General features: G+C 56.4%; 2 protein-coding genes across 4 annotated transcripts; both read right to left on the reverse strand.

Moving 5' to 3' along the window:
* Window positions 1–1,692: 1,692 nt before the first annotated feature.
* On the reverse strand, window positions 1,693–15,321 carry LOC135579892 (maestro heat-like repeat-containing protein family member 6). The gene is made up of 14 exons (XM_065069350.1): window positions 9,154–15,321; window positions 8,812–8,885; window positions 8,564–8,713; window positions 8,223–8,377; window positions 7,726–7,873; window positions 7,324–7,511; window positions 7,097–7,234; window positions 6,410–6,524; window positions 5,979–6,116; window positions 5,552–5,728; window positions 5,264–5,419; window positions 4,819–4,923; window positions 3,953–4,400; window positions 1,693–3,644 (listed from the first exon to the last, which is right to left on the reverse strand). Exons 1-14 carry the CDS (start codon window positions 9,293–9,295, stop codon window positions 3,436–3,438), a joined length of 2,343 nt encoding a protein of 780 aa, XP_064925422.1. The 5' UTR covers window positions 9,296–15,321; the 3' UTR covers window positions 1,693–3,435.
* A 173-nt stretch (window positions 15,322–15,494) lies between these two features.
* LOC135579891 (maestro heat-like repeat-containing protein family member 6) lies at window positions 15,495–22,711 on the reverse strand. 3 transcript variants are annotated; one of them, XM_065069348.1, is made up of 14 exons: window positions 21,904–22,711; window positions 21,563–21,636; window positions 21,315–21,464; window positions 20,974–21,128; window positions 20,477–20,624; window positions 20,075–20,262; window positions 19,848–19,985; window positions 19,161–19,275; window positions 18,730–18,867; window positions 18,303–18,479; window positions 18,015–18,170; window positions 17,049–17,674; window positions 16,704–16,760; window positions 15,495–16,395 (listed from the first exon to the last, which is right to left on the reverse strand). In XM_065069348.1, the coding sequence occupies exons 1-14, from the start codon at window positions 22,043–22,045 to the stop codon at window positions 16,158–16,160; spliced, it is 2,502 nt and encodes an 833-aa protein (XP_064925420.1). In that variant the 5' UTR covers window positions 22,046–22,711; the 3' UTR covers window positions 15,495–16,157. The 3 variants fall into 3 exon arrangements, with proteins under 3 accessions (XP_064925420.1, XP_064925421.1, XP_064925419.1); XM_065069349.1 differs by having other exon boundaries at window positions 17,049–17,151; window positions 17,570–17,674; window positions 21,563–22,709; XM_065069347.1 differs by having other exon boundaries at window positions 21,563–22,711.
* Window positions 22,712–24,619: the final 1,908 nt, after the last annotated feature.

Raw genomic sequence — 24,619 nt, forward strand, 5'->3', positions numbered from 1 at the left:
AGGGTCGTCCTGACCACGTCCATGTCTGCGTCTTGCAGTACATCCATGAGTCTTGGCACCAGGAACCGCATTTTTGGGACCTGCGTGGAACAGTTGGAGCAGTTGTGGCAGATGGAGCAGTTGTGGCAGATGGAGCAGTTGTGGCAGATGGGGCAGTTGGAGCAGTTGTGGCAGTTGGAGCAGTTGTGGCAGATGGAGCAGCTGTGGCAGATGGAGCCCACGCTGCTGCCTCAGGGCCCAGACGCCGAAGGACTCGGGCAGGTGAACAGGGAGGCAGGAGAGCTGGGAGCAGCTACCACAGCTCCCGCAGCCCAGCCAAGTCCAAGCCGCTGCGCTAGCCAGCACCCCTGCCCAGCCCCACGGCACCAGCACGGCTTCAGCCGCTGTCTCCTGCTCACCATCCACGGTGTGCGCAGAGCACGGTGAGGCCTTTGAGCAGCAGGGAACGCGTTATGCTGCAGGTGCTCTGCAGGTATCTTGGAACGAGCTGCAGGATACTGTCAGCCCTTACCTCTAGTTTTGGCCGGCTCAAATGGGAGCAGCCATTCGCTTTGCTGCGGTGAGAACCCTTGGCACCAGCCATCGCTGCCGTGATGAGAGCTCAGGGATTTCTGGGTCAGCTGTCCCTGTACTGACAGGGCTCGGAACAGAATGCACCGAGGTGGTTTGTGACTTCACTTGGATGGTGATGTGGCCGAAGATGGCTGTCTTGGGAGTTGAGGGGCCTGTGACCTGAAACGCGCCCTAATGTGGGAGAAGGAGGAGGTCGAGGGTCTGAGGGCCCCTTTCCTGGCGATGGCTCCCTGTGCCATTCTGCTGTCCCTTGGGCCCAGGGACTGCCCTCCCGCTTCCCTCTGAACTCATGTTTTCACTTACATTGTGCTTTTGTGATTCTCATGCTGAAGCTTTTCAAACACATCTCTTCAAAAAAGGACTCTAGGAAATAGTACAAGGAAAACACAGGAAGAGCATTGGGACATTTTCTAGGGCTGGGAGAAACACTTGTGCAGAAACAAAGGATAAAAACTGGGCAACCTGCAGTGCCTTGTGCTGGCCAACACACGTTTATCCATCTAGTTTAATTTCTCCCAATTCCCACGTCCGCTGTCCCCACCACCAGCACCAGGCTACAGCGCTCACACTGGCACTGCTTAGAGCTGCCCCTTCTGGCTGTGATCTTAAAGATCCAGCAAACCCCGATGCACCTCAGTTCCCCATGGGAAGCCTTTGAGGAATAGCTCCTGTGCTTCATGGAACCCCATGTTTTATCCACGAGCTTGTCCAAAGACTCAGGGCTCTTCCAGAGCAACATCAGGGAGAATGTAGCTACTTGCAAACAGATGGCTCCAGAGGAGTAGGTGCAACTGAAGCAATTAATCCCATCTAGTAAAGGTGATGCTTTTGGTGAGATTTTCGGGCAAAGCCATAAGACTGGCTGTCACAGAGCAACCCACAGGTCAATTTTAGGGACCACAAGGTCCAAAACCAACTTTTATTAGACCAGCGAGGCACAGGGTTTTAGCACTCCGAATGTGACTTAAATACAGGTTCGGATATCAGTGGAGGAAATTATTGAGAGGGGCAGCCACTAATACAACAGGAGGTCCACAGAGTGCATGCACGTGGCTTCACCAAAACAATGCCGGAGCCGTCCCTGAGTCCCGGAGGAATACACACTTGCCTGAACACGGTGTGGGATTATTTTTATAGAGATACACGTACTCGCAGTGAGTACGGAAAGTGTGCACTCGCGATGTCGCGAGAGTAAATTTATAATACGCTCGCAGTCCTGCGAGAGTTATTTTACACGTGCAAATGTGCACGGAATCCTACACGTGCGTATGTGGAAGCACGGGAGGAAAATATACTCGCGATTGTGCGAGGAAATAAAGTACTTGTGCAAGTGTGCACGGAAAGAAAATATACTCGCAATCCTGCGAGAAGTTTTACTTACACCGTGGCGGCGAGGCAAGCGGAGTCTCCATCCCGGGGAGGGGGGCTCTCGTGGCGGCAGTGGCTAAGCTCGTGCTCCAAGAGACCCGCGGCAATGGGCGGAGTCTCGACGAGAGTCCCGTTTTGTTATCTGATCAGACCTGACTGTAGGCATTGTATAAGCTTCTCTGCACCCCCCACACTGAGTGTGGGTGCCCCTGAAGCCCTCAAACATCCCCCACACTGGGCGCGGCCCAGTGTGCCTTGGCACTCCCTTCTGCTAATGTCCCAGGAGCCAGGGTGCTCTGGGCCAAACAAAAGAAGCTGTTAGCCTCAAATAGCAGAGAAAGGGGAAGATGTGCCATATTAAAAGAGGGAGGGGGGTTGCCATCTGCCACACTGGCGCATAACCCTGGGGACTGACTAGAGTGCCAGGGAGATGGGGCTTTGGGGCCTGAAAGAGCTTTGCCTCAGGGCAAACGGTCATGGGGAAAAAGCAAACAACCGGTAGCAAACTCCCGTGCTACCGTATCAAAATCCTGTGCTAAAGTGTCAAACTCGTGTGCTGCTCTCCTAGAGCAGTGCTCAGATTTCTCAGGCTGAGACTGATGAACCCCTGGGCATGGGTACACCGTGGGTACACCACACCTTGTGCCTCCACTGCAATTTAGGAAGAATGCAGGGTAAACAGCCTTCCTGCAGCAACCAACCCCCCTGACATCCCAGCCCCAGAGAGGCAGAGAGCTCCGGCCATCTTTGCTTTAAATCACTTGGGCTCAGTGCTTGCTACTAAGGCACAAAGATGCATTACTCAGGGTTTCAAACACATCTCTTCAAAAAAAGACTCTAGGAAACAGTACAAGGAAAACACAGGAAGAGCATTGGGACATTTCCTAGAGCTGGGAGAAACACTTGTGCAGAAACAAAGGATAAAAACCTGTAGATTGACAAAACATAATGTGTAGAGCACAGGAGGTAGAGGACATCAAAACTAAATTTCAAATTCTGGAGAGAATGCCGTAACAGCTCCCTTTGAAAAACAAAATAGATTTTAAACACTGATTTTGACACAAATGGCAGCATTTTGCCTGGAAACAGGAAACCGGAGCCGGTTAAAGAGGCAACTCGGACCCCTCAACAATCCCGTCAGCAAGAAGCAAATGGCAGGTCACGGCTGGAAGAGTATTTGTGGACATCTCCCAGGACAAGTTTTTCAGGGATCCCCACAACTCCGGGCTCTGCGCAAGGGCTTTGTCGGAAGCATTAGAGGCTTCAGCAGATGAAGCAAGGGGCAAAGGGCTTTCTGGTCACTTTTCCTACCACGCTGCATGCCTGGGCAACTGTTGTTGCTGAGCACAAGAACCCTTTTTCTCTTCTTCTCCCATGCCAAAGCAAGACCCACTGGTTGGAGACAGAAGGGCAGAAGAGCAGTAACTCGAGATCTGCAGGTTCAGACACTCAATAAACTGTTTATTCAGGGAAGAGCACATGGCGGTGCTGGGATCAGTCCTGTGCGGAGCCCCAGCAGCACAGCCAGCCATTGCCCCAGAGAGAAGGCCGCCGCCTCCTCCACGCCTGGCGGAGTTGGCTCTGCAGTTCCTGCAGCCTGGATCTGGAGGAGCCATTTGCCACTGCAGGTCTCAGCAGGGGCAGAGTGTGAAGTGCCTGGCGTTGGACGTAGGGGCTGCTGTCCTTTGTCGCGTGTTGAACGGCTGGAACAGAGAGGAACAGAGTCAAGGTTAGAGCGCGGATCCACAGGGAACCAGAAACCCCTCCTGCCAGGGCCACCCCACCAGCTCTTCGGATGGCCAGGGGGAACAGCGGCCAACGGGATCGGATGGAAGGAGCTGGCCACAAATAGCCCACATGTCCTTGATACCTCTCTCTGCTCTGCCCCCACCACCCCTCGTCTGCGCAGGGAGCAGAGCCCTCCCCGGCCGGGGCAGGGATTGCAGCTCCCTGGCCAGGGTCCTTCCTCCTCCCCACCAGTCCCTGCTGACACCCCGCTGCCCTCACTCACCGTGGTAGACGAGCTGGAACTTCTCCGGCTGAGCCCTCATGTGCTGCCCAAGGACCCCTGGAAACACACAGCCCGTCACCGCTCCTGCTCGCCCCAGCAGCGCAGCTCCCCCACAGCAGCCCGGCCACAGGCGCCCCTGCCCCTGGCAGGGCTGAGCCCGGGCTCTGCCCCAAGCGTGATGCCCAAGGGCAGGGGAGGGAGAGGGCGGCGGGGAGCCCCGTGCACCCCACATCGGGCAGTGGCGGCTCCAGAGCCACTGGGCCGAATCCTGCTGCCCGTGCAGCACCCGGGGCTGGGGCTGAGCTGCAGCACGGCTGGGAGGGACCCTGGGGGGTTGTGCCTCACCAAGGAACGCGACGGCTGCCTCTCGTATGGAGTCCTGTGGGCTCTGCATGTACGTCAGGGTCTGACGCAGGTACTCTGCTGCTCTGCTGCGGCACTCTACCAGCTGGAGAGAGCGACAGGGGATGGAGACAAGGGCTGGTGCAGACTCTGCCCCTGGCCGGGTGGTCCCTGTGCCCAGGACTGGCCTCCCCTGCCAGGACACCCACAACACCCAGCCAGCAGCCGGCTGGTGCCGGGTCTGGAGGGAGCAAGAGGGCTGGCTGCTCCCCGAGGAGCTGCAGTGCCATCCTGTCCCCAACCCGCAGCTGGGCCGGGGCTCCGTCAGCAGCCCTGGGCTCGGGCAGGGAGAGGAGCTTGGAGAAGAGCCCGTGGGGCCGCACACCCGAGGTACGGGAGCGTGTGTGGGCTGCAGGCTGGCGGCGATGGGCTGCAGCAGTGGGCAGGGGCACAGCTGCCAGCCCCACACACTGGGCTCGGGGGGCTTGACCAGGCTGGGGCTGGGGCTTCACGGCCATCCTTACCAGGCACTCGCCGATCGCCTCTGTCTGCTGATCCCTTAACACCGCCTGCCTGAGCTTCTCCTTCTTCAGGAAAGCGGTAGCTTGCAGCAGGGTATCCCTACAGGTCTGCAGAGCAGCAGAGATCGAGAGATGGCACCACTGCCCAGGGCACGGGACCTGCGTCCCCTGCGCCTGGGCAAGGCTCAGGGCCTGTGCTGGCCCGTGGCAAGGAGATGCAGCAGGTGGGGAACTCGTCTGCCGGCAGGTTGGTGCTTGGGCAGAGGAGCAGGGCAACCCCCATCTCGGGCACCGGGTGCTGCCGGGGCAGCAGGACAGACGTCCCCCAGAGCTGCTGCTCTGGAGCCCAGGCCAGGAGGTGGCTGGAGCTCTGCAGTCTGTGAGGTGTCAGGGCAGGAGGCGGCTGAGCCACCTCCCATGGGGACACCAGCAGGTCAGAAATCCTCACCGCTGCCACGGCCTTGTTCTCATCAAACACGTGGAAGATCAGGGGGAGCAGGCTCTGGTGCACAAGCGTCTTCAGCAGCTTTTTTCCATCATTTGCTACACGCTCTATCACCTTTTTAAAGATGCTGACGGAGAGCTGTCGCACATACCAGGACTCCTGGTGGACAGGAAGAGGGCAAGAGCTCAGCACCAGCTGCCTCAGGTGCACCTGGTCCTAGGTCAGAAAATCCACAAGGCAAAAGGTTTCCTGCCAGCACCCAGCACCCATGGGGGCTGCACGAAGCCTTACGTTGTCAAAGAGTGGCTGGAGCCTCTCAGCCAGCTGCAGAGCGATGGGGGTGGAAATTGGGACGCTCGGGTCACGGACCACCTTCCTGAGCACAGACAGGGTCATCCTGACCATATCCATATCTGCGTCTTGCAGTAGATCCGTGAGTCTTTGCACCAGGAACCGCATTTTTGGGACCTGCGTGGAACAGTTGGAGCAGTTGTGGCAGCTGGAGCAGTTGTGGCAGCTGGAGCCCACGCTGCCTCCTCAGGGCCCAGATGCCAACGGCCTGCCCCGAAGGACTCGGGCAGGTGAACAGGGAGGCAGGAGAGCTGGGAGCAGCTACCACAGCTCCCGCAGCCCAGCCAAGGCCAAGCCGCTGCGCTAGCCAGCACCTATGCCCAGCCCCACGGCACCAGCACGGCTTCAGCCGCTGCCTCCTGCTCACCATCCACGGTGTGTCGCAGATCACGGTGAGGCCTTTGAGCACCAGCGAACGCATTATGCTGCAGTTGCTCTGCAGGTATCTTGGGACCAGCTGCAGGAAGCTCTCAGCTCTTACATTTGGGCCAGGGGAGGCCAGGATCTGAAACACACAGAGCAGTGACGGGGTGCCCGGCCAGCAGGACCCCGGCCCTCAGCAGCCTCTGATTGCTCATCCTACGAGGAGCCGCGGACGCAAGAGCGAGAGCTGGCGCAAGGGGGGCACAAAACACGGACAGAGGCAAGTGTCCCCCCAGCAGCAGGGGGCCAAGGGCACACAGAGGAGCCCACCCTCTGCCCCACACCCACCGACTGGGCTCCCCATGCAGCCGCGGCTACGAGAGGGCAGAGCGGTGGGAAGCAGCTCAGCGAGGCAGCGCTCGCCATCAGGCTCACCTCCACAAGGAACGCCATGGCAGGGAGCTCACAGCGGGGCTCATTCCTGCTGAGCAGCTCGACCAGGTAGGACGCCACAGAGGCATTGAGGTGTCTTGAGACAACACGGATCTCTCTGGCAAGGGGAAAAAGGCACCATCGGCCATGAGCATGGCAGGCAAACCTCTCCTGGGACTCCCTGTCCCCGTCAAGGGCCAAAGACCCCTTTGTGCTCCACTCCAGCCACCAGCAGCATTTGCTCCCACAGGCCCGGGTCTTTTCCGTACCCCTCACCAGGAGAAAGGCAGTGCCCAGCACCAGCACGCTCCTTTTGGGGAGGAAACTGTAAAAAACACCCTTCCCACCCCAAAGCCTTCCCTTTCTCAGAGACCCCTTTCCTGCCCAGGGGGACTCGTCCCCCAGGCTCCGTCCCCAGCCCTCAGCACATCCTGCCGCCGCGGCGGCTGCCCTGGCTGGTGCTGCCTGCAGACAGACCCCGGCTCTGTGCCGTCAGCCCAGGCCCTCGGGAGGGGACGCCGGCGCTTTGGGGGGTGGCTGCTCCTCTGCACCCAGCTCTCCCAGCCTTTGCCAGTCTGCTGGGCCATCACCGCAGACCAGTCCCTCTCACCCAGCACCAAGGGGATTGTGTGGGGTGCCCCCTCTGCCGGGCACCAATGGCACGGGGAGCAGGGAGAAGGGGGCTCTCACCTGGCCAGCAGCCCCATTGCGCAGTGGTGGGTCTCAGCGTGGAGGAGCGTGTCCCAGCCACGCTTACGTTCCACTTCAAAGGCTACAAGCCTGTAGCCCAGACGGCAGAGCAGTGCTTTCACAGTCAGCACTATAAACCTGTGTGCAGAGCAAAGCCCAGGTCACGCTTGTACCCCTGGCTCCAGGCCCAGGGCCATGGCAGGGCTGGGAGGACTGGGATGGAGCACCTGCTGGGGCTGGTGGGAAGGCCGCCTTCCTCCTGGCATTCCCTCCAGAAAGTATCCACCTCGTCTGGCATCTGCTCTGTGCTGTACACAACTTGGAAGAGCAGAGCCAGGAGGAGGCGAGGGAAATACACCTTCAGCCCTCTTGGGAACCTGGGCATTTGAAGTATCTCCCACAGAGCCCTGGTTGCCTGCAGAAAACAGAACAGCCAGAGACCGCGCTCAGTGCCAAAACATGCCTGTGGCCGGGCCCGAGCGTGGACGCAAGGGGAGCGCCTGGCCTGGATGCTCCTAAACCTGCCCCTGCCCCGGGTTTCCAGCCACCGCGGGAGATGCAGTGGCAGGGGACGATGGAGAACCGCCCGCAGAGACGACCCTGGGGCTGAGCCTGGTCGGGTCACTTACAGCCAGGGCAAGGACGTCCTGTTGGTCCCCGTCACAGGTGGACGTGCTGTGCAGCGGCCAGTCCTCCAGCACGCAGAGCAGCTCCCGGAACACCTTCTTTGTGGTCATGCTGGTGGTGACCATCATCCTCCACATGGCTGCAGCGGCTCTGCAGGCACAGAGCTCCGTGTCACTGGGGTTTTGGCCACAGCACCAGGGCCCGGGCAACCGCGGGGGCCCAGGCTGGCCACCAGCCCTGGCTCTGCCCGCTGCCCCTCGCAGGCGGCACCCAGCGGCTCTGCCCCTGCGGGCAGCAGGCGGCTGAGCAGCGGTGCCTTGGTGGGCAGGGGGAGCACGGCAGCGGGCTCTGGGGCTGACGTGCCAGGGCTGGGCAATAGAGGGGCCAGGGGGTCCTGAAAGTCTCTATCTGTCTGCCAGCCCGCACGGGACGGGCTGTGCAGACCGATGGGCTCTAAAGGCTGGGCAGCCCTGAGCCCTCAGGGCAGGTTTCCCAGTACCGGTCGCACGATGGGGCACAGCGCAGCAGGGCCACCACCACATCATGGGGGTGCGCGTCGGTGAGCTCCACAAGGGTGTTGTCCAGGCTGTGCTCAACTGACTCGTCCGTGTTGGTCATGAACCACCGGTGGATGCACCGCACAATCCTGGGCACCTGGAGGAAGCACAGCTGAGAGTTGGAGTGCTGCCGGAGGAAAACATTTCCCCAGCTTCCTCCGACAAGTGCTGCCCTTCCCACCACAGTGTGCTGGCCTAGAAGGCTGTTGGGAGCCCAGCAGAGCCGGCTTCAGGGGCCACAGGATCCCTGGGTGGGCTCCAACTCTGGCCACAGGCTACTTACCTGCTTCAAAGTGGAGACCTCGCTTTCCACAAGCATATCCAGCAGAGCAGCACCAGCCTCCGCGTCGTAGGATTGTCCTTCTGTCATGGCCTCAGCGAGCTCGACAGTGGAGCCTTCACAGTCTTTGGGGTGGACAGTTTCCCAAAACAGCTGCGGGAATAGGAAGGGCAGGGAAGAGAAGGATGCCACACCGAGTGCCCAACAGCGGTGCTTGGCTGGGCAGCGAGAGCAGGGCTGGCTGCGGGTACCTTTGCTCTGGGGTTGTGCAGGACATGGGTGTCTTCCTGCTTCTGCTCCTCTTCTGGCAGCTCCCAGCTGGGATCTGGCAAAGACCAAGCGTGGGCAGAGCTGAGGGGCTGCGGGAGAGGCTGGAGAACACAGCCGAGCCCCGTGACAGGGGCTGGTGGGGACACTGACCCCCGTCTCCCTGGCCGCAGGATGGGGCTGGGAGTGCCCGTGGATGGAGCATGGCCAGAGCCCAGCGTGGGGAACAGCCCTGTCCCCTCGTCCCCTCTTTCCTTGGGGATGCCCACGGGGATGGTCCCAGCCGGCTGCAGCCACTCGCCCTGCGGCCCAGCCCGGCCACTGACCTGCCTGCAGCAGCTGGTGCTCCTGCACCTCCTCATGCTGCGATGCTGGGGCAGCCTCAACCTCCTTCTCCTCCTCGTCCTCATCCTCACTATCGTCATTCAGCCAGACCACCCTGGGTGTGAATGGGGGTCTCCACGTCATCCCGCTGCTGTCTGGCCTCAAGGGCTCCTGCTGCAGGGATGGGAGACGTGTAGGAAAAGCGCTGTAGACAGCAGACACGGATCAACAGGGCACAAGGCGTCTGCACAGGGGCTCCTGGCAGCTCCTCTCGCTCCTGTCCTGTCCCGTCGTGTCCTCCGGGCACAGTGAGGTGGTTGCTGTGCCACCAGCACCCTTATCACGGCGGGTCACAAAGGGCCCTGTGACACGGTGCCACAGGAGTGACACGTGCCACAGGGGCTCCCCCAGCCCAGCAAACCCACCCCATAGTGACACAGCACCAAAGGAGCTCCACAGGATCCGGCTAAAGAGGCACAAATGGCAGGTCACGGTGGGGAGAACGTTTGTGGACATCTCCAAGGACAAGTATTTCAGCCCACAGCTCTGGGCTCTGCTCTTGTTGGAAGCATTAAAGGCTTCAGCAGAAGAACCAAGTGAAGAGTGGTTTCTGGTCTCTTTGTCTACTACACTGCTTGCCTGGGCAATGGTTGCTGAGCACAAGTACCCTTTCTGTCCTCTACCTCAATGCCCTGGGGGCCAAAGCAAGACCCACCGGTTGGAGACAGAACTGCAGAAGAGCAGTAACTCGAGATCTGCAGGTTCAGACACTCTAATAAACTGTTTAATGAAGGAAGAGCACATGGCCGTGCTGGGATCAGTCCTGCGCAGAGCCCCAGCAGCACAGCCAGCCATTGCCCCAGAGAGAAGGCCGCCGCCTCCTCCACGCCTGGTGGAGTTGGCTCTGCAGTTCCTGCAGCCTGGATCTGGAGGAGCCATTTGCCACTGCAGCTCTGAGCAGGGGCAGAGTGCGAAGTGCCTGGCGTTGGACGTAGGGGCTGCTGTCCTTTGTCCTGTGTTGAACGGCTGGAACAGAGAGGAACAGAGCCAAGGTCAGAGCCCGGATCCACAGGGACACCAGGAACCCCTCCGCCCAGGGCCACCCCACCAGCTCTTCGGAAGGCCAGGGGAGGCAGAGGGTGGCAGGGAGCCCCGTGCACCCCACATCGGGCAGTGGGGTATCAGTAACTTATTTACAAATATCACTGATAGCATTTGTTCAGCCAGAGCAATGTGACTGAACAGGCTACATTTGTGTTCACCAACACCATGGTGTCCCATGGGCAGAGCGGGCAGCTCCCACCTCCAGAGCTTCCATTTCCACCCCGTTGCTGCCACTACCTCTGCAAGGCCGTGCCAGGTGTTTCCAAGCCTACAATCCCTCCCTCCCTCCTTTCTCTTTGCAAAACTGCCATTTCAGAGGTCAAGCTGGCAGCTTCAGAAGTGTTCCCTCAGATTACTTCCTCACTAGCTCTTTAGGATGCAACCCAAACCACCATTTTAACAGCATCCACGATGTTTTGTGACATTCCACTTAGTTTGCCACTAGTGATATCAATATACAAAAACAATGGTGAAACTTAGCAATGATATAGCTCTTGTATTTTTAAATCTCTGCACAAACGTTAATTAAACAATGCAAGGTAGTATGCAAAAGAGTCAGAGCCTGGAATAATCAACTGATGGGTTGTGCTTCAGTGGTGACACCAGGATAGGAATAAGTGTTCTGTAAGGAAAGCGACAAACCAGAGATAAAACCAGGTCTTGTCTTCAAAGTTGAGTTTATAAATAGAGAAAATAAGTACAAAGGGCAGTATCTGAGAGTGTTCTTTAATATCCTTACACCAGGTAGGTAAACCTAATGTATTTACACTATCACACGGGAAGAACAACTGCCTAATGCAAACAATATACAGCTATATATACATGTATAATTGTATATTCACACACACATTTGGTCTTAAACTTGTTAAAGATGCCTCAGCTGAACTACAACAAAAAAGATATAGGTATGATGATGATGAACACACTAAAAATGTAAAAAACCACTGCAGTGACCTCAGCTGTGGATCTTCACCTCTAGAGAACAGAAATTCTTTAAATCTTTACACCTGCTGATGCCCACTGCCCTCAGTACTGGCAGCAAACAGGGCTCTTAATTCTCCTTTTCCAGAACGACTGAAGAAACCAAAAATCTAGCTACCCATAAAACTCACTCCTGCACACGCCAATGCCATTGGCACATTTAACAGCCCACTTATCAACAGGCAACTGGACAGACCTTTGGCTGCAAAGCTTCTGAAAAACACTCTGTGTTGACATGACCCACGGAGAAACTTGGGTTTTATCCACCCAGGTGTGTTTTAGGGACAAACACCTTGCTAGAGATGAAACACCACACACCCTGTGGCTGTATATACCCTCCACAGAGACCTACACAACCTTCCTCCTTTGGGGGGGCCAGCCCAAAATTGTTGCAAGTACTCTGGACCAGCTGTTTCCATAAAGAGAACTGCGGCACTGAGTGCAGCGTCACTTCTAAAATCCACTTCTTGTCCCTTTCAAAACCTGTGCCTGCAGGCTCCAGGTAACCCTGGGATAAACACCAGCTCCTCTCCAAACAGGAGCACGTTAAGCCAAGATGAAAACCTTCAAACTCAACTGAAATCACTTGGTATTAAAAAACAAACCTCAAACCAACCAACCAAAAAAAGCAATCAAACCAAAACCAACACAAACCCAACCAAACAAAATAAACAAAACAAACCCAGCAAAAATAAAAAAAGTCTATTCTGAGACAGGATAATTAATTTTATGTGTTTTATTTCTCTGGGTTCTTAGGTTTTAAATAAAAATTTTGTTCTAAGAGTATACTTGAACTGTAGCTTTGCTTCCTCTTCAGTTCAACTTTGGGATCATTTTCTCAGTGGACATTTTATGACAATCAAAATGCAAAGAATCCAAAACACAGCTTGCCTGCAAGCATGAGCCTCCCAAGCCTTAAAACCTAATTTATGGAATGGCAATAATCATCTTTGCTAGTTATAAAATTATTGATATTTTAAAAAACAAAACAAAACAAACTGAAACATTTGGTGACCATGACTGAGCAACTCTTAGAACTGATTCTCAGCTCCTAGTTGGTTATTTTTTAAGAAGACAGCTTGGTTTCAAAAGGCAGCGCTGCTCTGCCGTGGGGGACACACTCTGCTTCGTGCCACCGAGGACTCGGAACCAACAGCTTCATTTCACGCGTGTTTTCACCGAGCGAGCAGGATGAGATTTACTTTTGCCCTTGGGTCAACAGCACAGAACTGGACTCATGAAATGCAACACGAGATCCTTAGACTTACCGCTGCAAGTTATTTCAGATTTAGAGCATGCACGGAGGCATGGCACACAAAAATCTTCTTACTCTTGAGTTTCCTACGTAGTAACCACCCGTGAAAAAATTTCTCCAAGATGAGAAGACCAAAATGGCCATAGGTACAGAAACCCCGCTGCTGTATGTCCCCACATAGGCAGAGTCACCATCACCGGCTACACCAGGGTGAGAACAGTTGCTAACAAACTCCTACACACAATACGCTTCACACACAAGCGGTAAGAAATAATCTATAATTATTACCAGGTCCTGAGTACGGCTGTAACCGATATTTCAAGCGTGAGTCTTTAGGCCCAAATCTTCTTAAAGCGATCATATATATTTCAAACATCTATAATTAAAATTATCTATTTTACGAACCTACAAACTTTATCATCACTAGAACGTCATCTGGAGAAAAACAGCTTAAATTAGATTTCAAGTATTTATCAACGTTAAAGTTGTTATTATTTATTTCAAGTCCTTTGAAGATCCTGAAACAAAAACTCGTGTGCAATCAAAAATATGAAAAAACCCACAATTAAAAGAACCGAAGCCGCTCTCAGAGCAGCCCTGCAAGTCCCATCCACCCAGCCCAGGCTTTTCTCCCAACACAAAAGTCAGCCACAAAATTCGGCAGCTGCTGGAAGCTGAGCTGCCTTATCTTATGCAGTCACTCCACATTATATACATCGCTATCCATTGGTGCTCAGTGACAGTGATTTGTGAGGAACACGGGAGCACCGGCAACCACAGCTCTGCCTCCCAACTTCTTTCCACGTAACAGCTGCACAAAAAAGGGACAAGCAAGTGAAGGAAGCCAAGCAGTGTTTTATTGACTCCCAGAAGACAGATATGGATTGCATACAACCCTGGAAAACTTCTTACTTTTTAAAATTCTGGAATTATAAACAAGAGCACTCATTCCTCATAAATAACCTGACACCATTCCTTCGTCAAAAGGTTTTGGCATGGAACATATTTCCTTTACACTTTAATTTTAATTGTTCATTTGAACAGCTTAAAAAACTATGTCTATAATAATACTTAAATATATTGCTCATATTTGTGACCTTATAAAAAAAATAGTTTGAGCTAATACTTTCCAAGTAATCCAAAAAAATCCAGAGAGACACCAACTTTTGAATGAGCACTTCAGAAAGATGGGTAAAAATTATTCGCTGGAAATTATCAATGGACTTCATTTATCAACAGACTGAGCCCCTTAGAAACGTGTCTTCATTTCACCTAATGGCAGAAATGATCTCAAGAAAAGGTATATAGTGTGAGCAGCTTTCCCTCGATCCTGCAAACACATATGCATGTATTCAGCTACAGCCACAGAGAATTTTTGCAACATGAACAAGCCAAGATTGATCTCAAAGGTCCAAGCACCTGCAAAATCTGACCACATGTAATTAAATTCCTTGTAGCTTCACAACAGGGCAGCCTAAGCCTCAGTTAGAGGACGACCACAGAAGCCTTGTCGGGCTGGCAGAGGCCACAGGAGCACTCCTGGGTTTAGTGACAAGCAGACAGGAGGGCTCCAGTCACCTGTGAAGCTGAGTTATCAAAGCCCGGCTGGTGCAGCTTGCAAGGTTTGTTCCTCCGGCATCTGGAAGAGGCAGCAACCTCTGGAAGCATCCAGGTCTTTTCCGAGGAGACCGCTAGGCCACAGTATTGCTCATCTTCCCACAGCAAAGCTCGCTACTATCCATAATACTGCCAAAAATGCATTGTTTGCACCTCAATGCATTACCTCCAAGACAGCAACCCACAGGCTTCAACTGCTGATTTTCAGGCTTGACCACTTTTGAAGGTGAAAACGGGTTCCTACTTGGGCAATAACGAAGCAGCACATCTCCTCGGTGTTCATGATTGGCCAGAACTGGGTTTACATCCAAGTCTCCAACACCCCAGGTATGGGCTAACCCCCTGGAGATGCTGTGGCTCAGGTACAGTAGCTCCAGTTCCAGCTTCAACGGCTCTGGCCATGAAGCTGGCTGGATGACCCACGCTCCGCTCCACTCCACTGCTCCGCAATGCGCCAACACGACTCCAAACCGGACCTCTGACCCAATGTGGGTCTAAAAGCACAGGAAGAGCATTGGGACATTTCCTAGAGCTGGGAGAAACACTTGTGCAGAAACAAAGGATAAAAACTGGGCAACCTGCAGTGCCTTGTGCTGGCCAACACACGTTTATCCATCTAGTTTAATTTCTCCCAATTCCCACGTCCGCTGTCCCCACCACCAGCACCAGGCTACAGCGCTCACACTGGCACTGCTTAGAGCTGCCCCTTCTGGCTGTGATCTTAAAGATCCAGCAAACCCCGATGCACCTCAGTTCCCCATGGGAAGCCTTTGAGGAATAGCTCCTGTGCTTCATGGAACCCCATGTTTTATCCACGAGCTTGTCCAAAGACTCAGGGCTCTACCAGAGCAACATCAGGGAGAATGTAGCTACTTGCAAACAGATGGCTCCAGAGGAGTAGGTGCAACTGAAGCAATTAATCCCATCTAGTAAAGGTGATGCTTTTGGTGAGATTTTCGGGCAAAGCCATAAGACTGGCGCATAACCCTGGGGACTGACTAGAGTGCCAGGGAGATGGGGCTTTGGGGCCTGAAAGAGCTTTGCCTCAGGGCAAACGGTCATGGGGAAAAAGCAAACAACCGGTAGCAAACTCCCGTGCTACCGTATCAAAATCCTGTGCTAAAGTGTCAAACTCGTGTGCTGCTCTCCTAGAGCAGTGCTCAGATTTCTCAGGCTGAGACTGATGAACCCCTGGGCATGGGTACACCGTGGGTACACCATGCCTTGTGCCTCCACTGCAATTTAGGAAGAATGCAGGGTAAACAGCCTTCCTGCAGCAACCAACCCCCCTGACATCCCAGCCCCAGAGAGGCAGAGAGCTCCGGCCATCTTTGCTTTAAATCACTTGGGCTCAGTGCTTGCTACTAAGGCACAAAGATGCATTACTCAGGGTTTCAAACACATCTCTTCAAAAAAAGACTCTAGGAAACAGTACAAGGAAAACACAGGAAGAGCACCGGGACATTTCCTAGAGCTGGGAGAAACACTTGTGCAGAAACAAAGGATAAAAACCTGTAGATTGACAAAACATAATGTGTAGAGCACAGGAGGTAGAGGACATCAAAACTAAATTTCAAATTCTGGAGAGAATGCCGTAACAGCTCCCTTTGAAAAACAAAATAGATTTTAAACACTGATTTTGACACAAATGGCAGCATTTTGCCTGGAAACAGGAAACCGGAGCCGGTTCAAGAGGCAACTCGGACCCCTCAACTATCCCGTCAGCAAGAAGCAAATGGCAGGTCACGGCTGGAAGAGTATTTGCGGACATCTCCCAGGACGAGTTTTTCAGGGATCCCCACAACTCCGGGCTCTGCGCAAGGGCTTTGTCGGAAGCATTAGAGGCTTCAGCAGATGAAGCAAGGGGCAAAGGGCTTTCTGGTCACTTTTCCTACCACGCTGCATGCCTGGGCAACTGTTGTTGCTGAGCACAAGAACCCTTTTTCTCTTCTTCTCCCATGCCAAAGCAAGACCCACTGGTTGGAGACAGAAGGGCAGAAGAGCAGTAACTCGAGATCTGCAGGTTCAGACACTCAATAAACTGTTTATTCAGGGAAGAGCACATGGCGGTGCTGGGATCAGTCCTGCGCGGAGCCCCAGCAGCACAGCCAGCCATTGCCCCAGAGAGAAGGCCGCCGCCTCCTCCACGCCTGGCGGAGTTGGCTCTGCAGTTCCTGCAGCCTGGATCTGGAGGAGCCATTTGCCGCTGCAGCTCTGAGCAGGGGCAGAGTGTGAAGTGCCTGGCGTTGGACGTAGGGGCTGCTGTCCTTTGTTGCGTGTTGAACGGCTGGAACAGAGAGGAACAGAGCCAAGGTTAGAGCGCGGATCCACAGGGAACCAGAAACCCCTCCTGCCAGGGCCACCCCACCAGCTCTTCGGATGGCCAGGGGGAACAGCAGCCAACGGGATCGGATGGAAGGAGCTGGCCACGAATAGCCCACGAGTCCTTGAAACCTCCCTCTGCTCTGCCCCCACCACCCCTCGTCTGCGCAGGGAGCAGAGCCCTCCCCGGCCGGGGCAGGGATTGCAGCTCCCTGGCCAGGGTCCTTCCTCCTCCCCACCAGTCCCTGCTGACACCCCGCTGCCCTCACTCACCGTCGTAGACGAGCTGGAACTTCTCCGGCTGAGCCCTCATGTGCTGCCCAAGGACCCCTGGAAACACACAGCCCGTCACCGCTCCTGCTCGCCCCAGCAGCGCAGCTCCCCCACAGCAGCCCGGCCACAGGCGCCCCTGCCCCTGGCAGGGCTGAGCCCGGGCTCTGCCCCAAGCGTGATGCCCAAGGGCAGGGGAGGGAGAGGGCGGCGGGGAGCCCCGTGCACCCCACATCGGGCAGTGGCGGCTCCAGAGCCACTGGGCCGAATCCTGCTGCCCGTGCAGCACCCGGGGCTGGGGCTGAGCTGCAGCACGGCTGGGAGGGACCCTGGGGGGTTGTGCCTCACCAAGGAAAGCGATGGCTGCCTCTCGTATGGAGTCCTGTGGGCTCTGCACGTACGTCAATGACTGACCCAGGTACTCTGCTGCTCTGCTGCGGCACTCTACCAGCTGGAGAGAGCGACAGGGGATGGAGACAAGGGCTGGTGCAGACTCTGCCCCTGGCCGGGTGGTCCCTGTGCCCAGGACTGGCCTCCCCTGCCAGGACACCCACAACACCCAGCCAGCAGCCGGCTGGTGCCGGGTCTGGAGGGAGCAAGAGGGCTGGCTGCTCCCCGAGGAGCTGCAGTGCCATCCTGTCCCCAACCCGCAGCTGGGCCGGGGCTCCGTCAGCAGCCCTGGGCTCGGGCAGGGAGAGGAGCTTGGAGAAGAGCCCGTGGGGCCGCACACCCGAGGTACGGGAGCGTGTGTGGGCTGCAGGCTGGCGGCGATGGGCTGCAGCAGTGGGCAGGGGCACAGCTGCCAGCCCCACACACTGGGCTCGGGGGGCTTGACCAGGCTGGGGCTGGGGCTTCACGGCCATCCTTACCAGGCACTCGCCGATCGCCTCTGTCTGCTGATCCCTTAACACCACCTGCCTGAGCTTCTCCTTCTTCAGGAAAGCGGTAGCTTGCAGCAGGGTATCCCTACAGGTCTGCAGAGCAGCAGAGATTGAGAAATTGCACCACTGCCCAGGGCACGGGACCTGCGTCCCCTGCGCCTGGGCAAGGCTCAGGGCCTGTGCTGGCCCGTGGCAAGGAGATGCAGCAGGTGGGGAACTCGTCTGCCGGCAGGTTGGTGCTTGGGCAGAGGAGCAGGGCAACCCCCATCTCGGGCACCGGGTGCTGCCGGGGCAGCAGGACAGACGTCCCCCAGAGCTGCTGCTCTGGAGCCCAGGCCAGGAGGTGGCTGGAGCTCTGCAGTCTGTGAGGTGTCAGGGCAGGAGGCGGCTGAGCCACCTCCCATAGGGACACCAGCAGGTCAGAAATCCTCACCGCTGCCACGGCCTTGTTCTCATCAAACACGTGGAAGATCAGGGGGAGCAGGCTCTGGTGCACAAGCGTCTTCAGCAGCTTTTTTCCATCATTTGCTACACGCTCTATCACCTTTTTAAAGATGCTGACGGAGAGCTGTCGCACATACCAGGACTCCTGGTGGACAGGAAGAGGGCAAGAGCTCAGCACCAGCTGCCTCAGGTGCACCTGGTCCTAGGTCAGAAAATCCACAAGGCAAAAGGTTTCCTGCCAGCACCCAGCACCCATGGGGGCTGCATGAAGCCTTACGTTGTCAAAGAGTGGCTGGAGCCTCTCAGCCAGCTGCAGAGCGATGGGGGTGGAAATTGGGACGCTCGGGTCACGGACCACCTTCCTGAGCACAGACAGGGTCATCCTGACCATATCCATATCTGCGTCTTGCAGTAGATCCGTGAGTCTTTGCACCAGGAACCGCATTTTTGGGACCTGCGTGGAACAGTTGGAGCAGTTGTGGCAGCTGGAGCAGTTGTGGCAGCTGGAGCCCACGCTGCCTCCTCAGGGCCCAGACGCCAACGGCCTGCCCCGAAGGACTCGGGCAGGTGAACAGGGAGGCAGGAGAGCTGGGAGCAGCTACCACAGCTCCCGCAGCCCAGCCAAGGCCAAGCCGCTGCGCTAGCCAGCACCCCTGCCCAGCCCCACGGCACCAGCACGGCTTCAGCCGCTGCCTCCTGCTCACCATCCACGGTGTGTCGCAGATCACGTTGAGGCCTTTGAGCAGCAGGGAACGCGTCATGCTGCAGTTGCTCTGCAGGTATCTTGGGACAAGCTGCAGGAAGCTCTCAGCTCTTACATTTGGGCCAGGGGAGGCCAGGATCTGAAACACACAGAGCAGTGACGGGGTGCCCGGCCAGCAGGACCCCGGCCCTCAGCAGCCTCTGATTGCTCATCCTACGAGGAGCCGCGGACGCAAGAGCGAGAGCTGGCGCAAGGGGGGCACAAAACACGGACAGAGGCAAGTGTCCCCCCAGCAGCAGGGGGCCAAGGGCACACAGAGGAGCCCACCCTCTGCCCCACACCCACCGACTGGGCTCCCCATGCAGCCGCGGCTACGAGAGGGCAGAGCGGTGGGAAGCAGCTCAGCGAGGCAGCGCTCGCCATCAGGCTCACCTCCACAAGGAACGCCATGGCAGGGAGCTCACAGCGGGGCTCATTCCTGCTGAGCAGCTCGACCAGGTAGGACGCCACAGAGGCATTGAGGTGTCTTGAGACAACACGGATCTCTCTGGCAAGGGGAAAAAGGCACCATCGGCCATGAGCATGGCAGGCAAACCTCTCCTGGGACTCCCTGTCCCCGTCAAGGGCCAAAGACCCCTTTGTGCTCCACTCCAGCCACCAGCAGCATTTGCTCCCACAGGCCCGGGTCTTTTCCGTACCCCTCACCAGGAGAAAGGCAGTGCCCAGCACCAGCACGCTCCTTTTGGGGAGGAAACTGTAAAAAACACCCTTCCCACCCCAAAGCCTTCCCTTTCTCAGAGACCCCTTTCCTGCCCAGGGGGACTCGTCCCCCAGGCTCCGTCCCCAGCCCTCAGCACATCCTGCCGCCGCGGCGGCTGCCCTGGCTGGTGCTGCCTGCAGACAGACCCCGGCTCTGTGCCGTCAGCCCAGGCCCTCGGGAGGGGACGCCGGCGCTTTGGGGGGTGGCTGCTCCTCTGCACCCAGCTCTCCCAGCCTTTGCCAGTCTGCTGGGCCATCACCGCAGACCAGTCCCTCTCACCCAGCACCAAGGGGATTGTGTGGGGTGCCCCCTCTGCCGGGCACCAATGGCACGGGGAGCAGGGAGAAGGGGGCTCTCACCTGGCCAGCAGCCCCATTGCGCAGTGGTGGGTCTCAGCGTGGAGGAGCGTGTCCCAGCCACGCTTACGTTCCACTTCAAAGGCTACAAGCCTGTAGCCCAGACGGCAGAGCAGTGCTTTCACAGTCAGCACTATAAACCTGTGTGCAGAGCAAAGCCCAGGTCACGCTTGTACCCCTGGCTCCAGGCCCAGGGCCATGGCAGGGCTGGGAGGACTGGGATGGAGCACCTGCTGGGGCTGGTGGGAAGGCCGCCTTCCTCCTGGCATTCCCTCCAGAAAGTATCCACCTCGTCTGGCATCTGCTCTGTGCTGTACACAACTTGGAAGAGCAGAGCCAGGAGGAGGCGAGGGAAATACACCTTCAGCCCTCTTGGGCACCTGGGCATTTGAAGTATCTCCCACAGAGCCCTGGTTGCCTGCAGAAAACAGAACAGCCAGAGACCGCGCTCAGTGCCAAAACATGCCTGTGGCCGGGCCCGAGCGTGGACGCAAGGGGAGCGCCTGGCCTGGATGCTCCTAAACCTGCCCCTGCCCCGGGTTTCCAGCCACCGCGGGAGATGCAGTGGCAGGGGACGATGGAGAACCGCCCGCAGAGACGACCCTGGGGCTGAGCCTGGTCGGGTCACTTACAGCCAGGGCAAGGACGTCCTGTTGGTCCCCGTCACAGGTGGACGTGCTGTGCAGCGGCCAGTCCTCCAGCACGCAGAGCAGCTCCCGGAACACCTTCTTTGTGGTCATGCTGGTGGTGACCATCATCCTCCACATGGCTGCAGCGGCTCTGCAGGCACAGAGCTCCGTGTCACTGGGGTTTTGGCCACAGCACCAGGGCCCGGGCAACCGCCGGGGCCCAGGCTGGCCACCAGCCCTGGCTCTGCCCGCTGCCCCTCGCAGGCGGCACCCAGCGGCTCTGCCCCTGCGGGCAGCAGGCGGCTGAGCAGCGGTGCCTTGGTGGGCAGGGGGAGCACGGCAGCGGGCTCTGGGGCTGACGTGCCAGGGCTGGGCAATAGAGGGGCCAGGGGGTCCTGAAAGTCTCTATCTGTCTGCCAGCCCGCACGGGACGGGCTGTGCAGACCGATGGGCTCTAAAGGCTGGGCAGCCCTGAGCCCTCAGGGCAGGTTTCCCAGTACCGGTCGCACGATGGGGCACAGCGCAGCAGGGCCACCACCACATCATGGGGGTGCGCGTCGGTGAGCTCCACAAGGGTGTTGTCCAGGCTGTGCTCAACTGACTCGTCCGTGTTGGTCATGAACCACCGGTGGATGCACCGCACAATCCTGGGCACCTGGAGGAAGCACAGCTGAGAGTTGGAGTGCTGCCGGAGGAAAACATTTCCCCAGCTTCCTCCGACAAGTGCTGCCCTTCCCACCACAGTGTGCTGGCATAGAAGGCTGTTGGGAGCCCAGCAGAGCCGGCTTCAGGGGCCACAGGATCCCTGGGTGGGCTCCAACTCTGGCCACAGGCTACTTACCTGCTTCAAAGTGGAGACCTCGCTTTCCACAAGCATATCCAGCAGAGCAGCACCAGCCTCCGCGTCGTAGGATTGTCCTTCTGTCATGGCCTCAGCGAGCTCGACAGTGGAGCCTTCACAGTCTTTGGGGTGGACAGTTTCCCAAAACAGCTGCGGGAATAGGAAGGGCAGGGAAGAGAAGGATGCCACACCGAGTGCCCAACAGCGGTGCTTGGCTGGGCAGCGAGAGCAGGGCTGGCTGCGGGTACCTTTGCTCTGGGGTTGTGCAGGACATGGGTGTCTTCCTGCTTCTGCTCCTCTTCTGGCAGCTCCCAGCTGGGATCTGGCAAAGACCAAGCGTGGGCAGAGCTGAGGGGCTGCGGGAGAGGCTGGAGAACACAGCCGAGCCCCGTGACAGGGGCTGGTGGGGACACTGACCCCCGTCTCCCTGGCCGCAGGATGGGGCTGGGAGTGCCCGTGGATGGAGCATGGCCAGAGCCCAGCGTGGGGAACAGCCCTGTCCCCTCGTCCCCTCTTTCCTTGGGGATGCCCACGGGGATGGTCCCAGCCGGCTGCAGCCACTCGCCCTGCGGCCCAGCCCACCACTGACCTGCCTGCAGCAGCTGGTGCTCCTGCACCTCCTCATGCTGCGATGCTGGGGCAGCCTCAACCTCCTTCTCCTCCTCGTCCTCATCCTCACTATCGTCATTCAGCCAGACCACCCTGGGTGTGAATGGGGGTCTCCACGTCATCCCGCTGCTGTCTGGCCTCAAGGGCTCCTGCTGCAGGGATGGGAGACGTGTAGGAAAAGCGCTGTAGACAGCAGACACGGATCAACAGGGCACAAGGCGTCTGCACAGGGGCTCCTGGCAGCTCCTCTCGCTCCTGTCCTGTCCCGTCGTGTCCTCCGGGCACAGTGAGGTGGTTGCTGTGCCACCAGCACCCTTATCACGGCGGGTCACAAAGGGCCCTGTGACACGGTGCCACAGGAGTGACACGTGCCACAGGGGCTCCCCCAGCCCAGCAAACCCACCCCATAGTGACACAGCACCAAAGGAGCTCCACAGGATCCGGCCAAAGAGGCACAAATGGCAGGTCACGGTGGGGAGAACGTTTGTGGACATCTCCAAGGACAAGTATTTCAGCCCACAGCTCTGGGCTCTGCTCTTGTTGGAAGCATTAAAGGCTTCAGCAGAAGAACCAAGTGAAGAGTGGTTTCTGGTCTCTTTGTCTACTACACTGCTTGCCTGGGCAATGGTTGCTGAGCACAAGTACCCTTTCTGTCCTCTACCTCAATGCCCTGGGGGCCAAAGCAAGACCCACCGGTTGGAGACAGAACTGCAGAAGAGCAGTAACTCGAGATCTGCAGGTTCAGACACACTAATAAACTGTTTAATGAAGGAAGAGCACATGGTGGTGCTGGGATCAGTCCTGCGCGGAGCCCCAGCAGCACAGCCAGCCATTGCCCCAGAGAGAAGGCCGCCGCCTCCTCCACGCCTGGCGGAGTTGGCTCTGCAGTTCCTGCAGCCTGGATCTGGAGGAGCCATTTGCCACTGCAGCTCTGAGCAGGGGCAGAGTGCGAAGTGCCTGGCGTTGGACGTAGGGGCTGCTGTGCTTTGTCCTGTGTTGAACGGCTGGAACAGAGAGGAACAGAGCCAAGGTCAGAGCCCGGATCCACAGGGACGCCAGGAACCCCTCCGCCCAGGGCCACCCCACCAGCTCTTCAGAAGGCCAGGGGAGGCAGAGGGTGGCAGGGAGCCCCGTGCACCCCACATTGGGCAGTGGGGTATCAGTAACTTATTTACAAATATCACTGATAGCATTTGTTCAGCCAGAGCAATGTGACTGAACAGGCTACATTTGTGTTCACCAACACCATGGTGTCCCATGGGCAGAGCGGGCAGCTCCCACCTCCAGAGCTTCCATTTCCACCCCGTTGCTGCCACTACCTCTGCAAGGCCGTGCCAGGTGTTTCCAAGCCTACAATCCCTCCCTCCCTCCTTTCTCTTTGCAAAACTGCCATTGCAGAGGTCAAGCTGGCAGCTTCAGAAGTGTTCCCTCAGATTACTTCCTCACTAGCTCTTTGGGATGCAACCCAAACCACCATTTTAACAGCATCCACGATGTTTTGTGACATTCCACTTAGTTTGCCACTAGTGATATCAATATACAAAAACAATGGTGAAACTTAGCAATGATATAGCTCTTGTATTTTTAAATCTCTGCACAAACGTTAATTAAACAATGCAAGGTAGTATGCAAAAGAGTCAGAGCCTGGAATAATCAACTGATGGGTTGTGCTTCAGTGGTGACACCAGGATAGGAATAAGTGTTCTGTAAGGAAAGCGACAAACCAGAGATAAAACCAGGTCTTGTCTTCAAAGTTGAGTTTATAAATAGAGAAAATAAGTACTAAGGACCGTATCTGAGAGTGTTCTTTAATATCCTTACACCAGGTAGGTAAACCTAATGTATTTACACTATCACACGCGAAGAACAACTGCCTAATGCAAACAATATACAGCTATATATACATGTATAAATGTATATTCACACACACATTTGGTCTTAAACTTGTTAAAGATGCCTCAGCTGAACTACAACAAAAAAGATATAGGTATGATGATGATGAACACACTAAAAATGTAAAAAACCACTGCAGTGACCTCAGCTGTTGATCTTCACCTCTAGAGAACAGAAATTCTTTAAATCTTTACACCTGCAGATGCCCACTGCCCTCAGTACTGGCAGCAAACAGGGCTCTTAATTCTCCTTTTCCAGAACGACTGAAGAAACCAAAAATCTAGCTACCCATAAAACTCACTCCTGCACACGCCAATGCCATTGGCACATTTAACAGCCCACTTATCAACAGGCAACTGGACAGACCTTTGGCTGCAAAGCTTCTGAAAAACACTCTGTGTTGACATGACCCACGGAGAAACTTGGGTTTTATCCACCCAGGTGTGTTTTAGGGACAAACACCTTGCTAGAGATGAAACACCACACACCCTGTGGCTGTATATACCCTCCACAGAGACCTACACAACCTTCCTCCTTTGGGGGGGCCAGCCCAAAATTGTTGCAAGTACTCTGGACCAGCTGTTTCCATAAAGAGAACTGCGGCACTGAGTGCAGCGTCACTTCTAAAATCCACTTCTTGTCCCTTTCAAAACCTGTGCCTGCAGGCTCCAGGTAACCCTGGGATAAACACCAGCTCCTCTCCAAACAGGAGCACGTTAAGCCAAGATGAAAACCTTCAAACTCAACTGAAATCACTTGGTATTAAAAAACAAACCTCAAACCAACCAACCAAAAAAAGCAAT

The sequence above is a fragment of the Columba livia genome, chromosome 7, assembly GCF_036013475.1.
Source record: "Columba livia isolate bColLiv1 breed racing homer chromosome 7, bColLiv1.pat.W.v2, whole genome shotgun sequence".
In the NCBI taxonomy this organism is placed as follows: domain Eukaryota; kingdom Metazoa; phylum Chordata; class Aves; order Columbiformes; family Columbidae; genus Columba; species Columba livia.

Excerpts from the sequence above, each read along its gene's own strand:
- LOC135579892 (XM_065069350.1), bottom strand. The coding sequence starts at position 9,295 with ATGACGTGGAGACCCCCATTCACACCCAGGGTGGTCTGGCTGAATGAC. Across the intron at positions 7,235-7,323 it reads CTTCCCACCAGCCCCAGCAG|GTTTATAGTGCTGACTGTGA; the intron begins GTGCTCCATCCC and ends CTCTGCACACAG. Across the intron at positions 6,525-7,096 it reads GCAATGGGGCTGCTGGCCAG|AGAGATCCGTGTTGTCTCAA; the intron begins GTGAGAGCCCCC and ends TCCCCTTGCCAG.
- LOC135579891 (XM_065069347.1), bottom strand. The coding sequence starts at position 22,045 with ATGACGTGGAGACCCCCATTCACACCCAGGGTGGTCTGGCTGAATGAC. Across the intron at positions 21,465-21,562 it reads TGCACAACCCCAGAGCAAAG|CTGTTTTGGGAAACTGTCCA; the intron begins GTACCCGCAGCC and ends CTATTCCCGCAG. Across the intron at positions 17,675-18,014 it reads AGAACAAGGCCGTGGCAGCG|ACCTGTAGGGATACCCTGCT; the intron begins GTGAGGATTTCT and ends GCTGCTCTGCAG.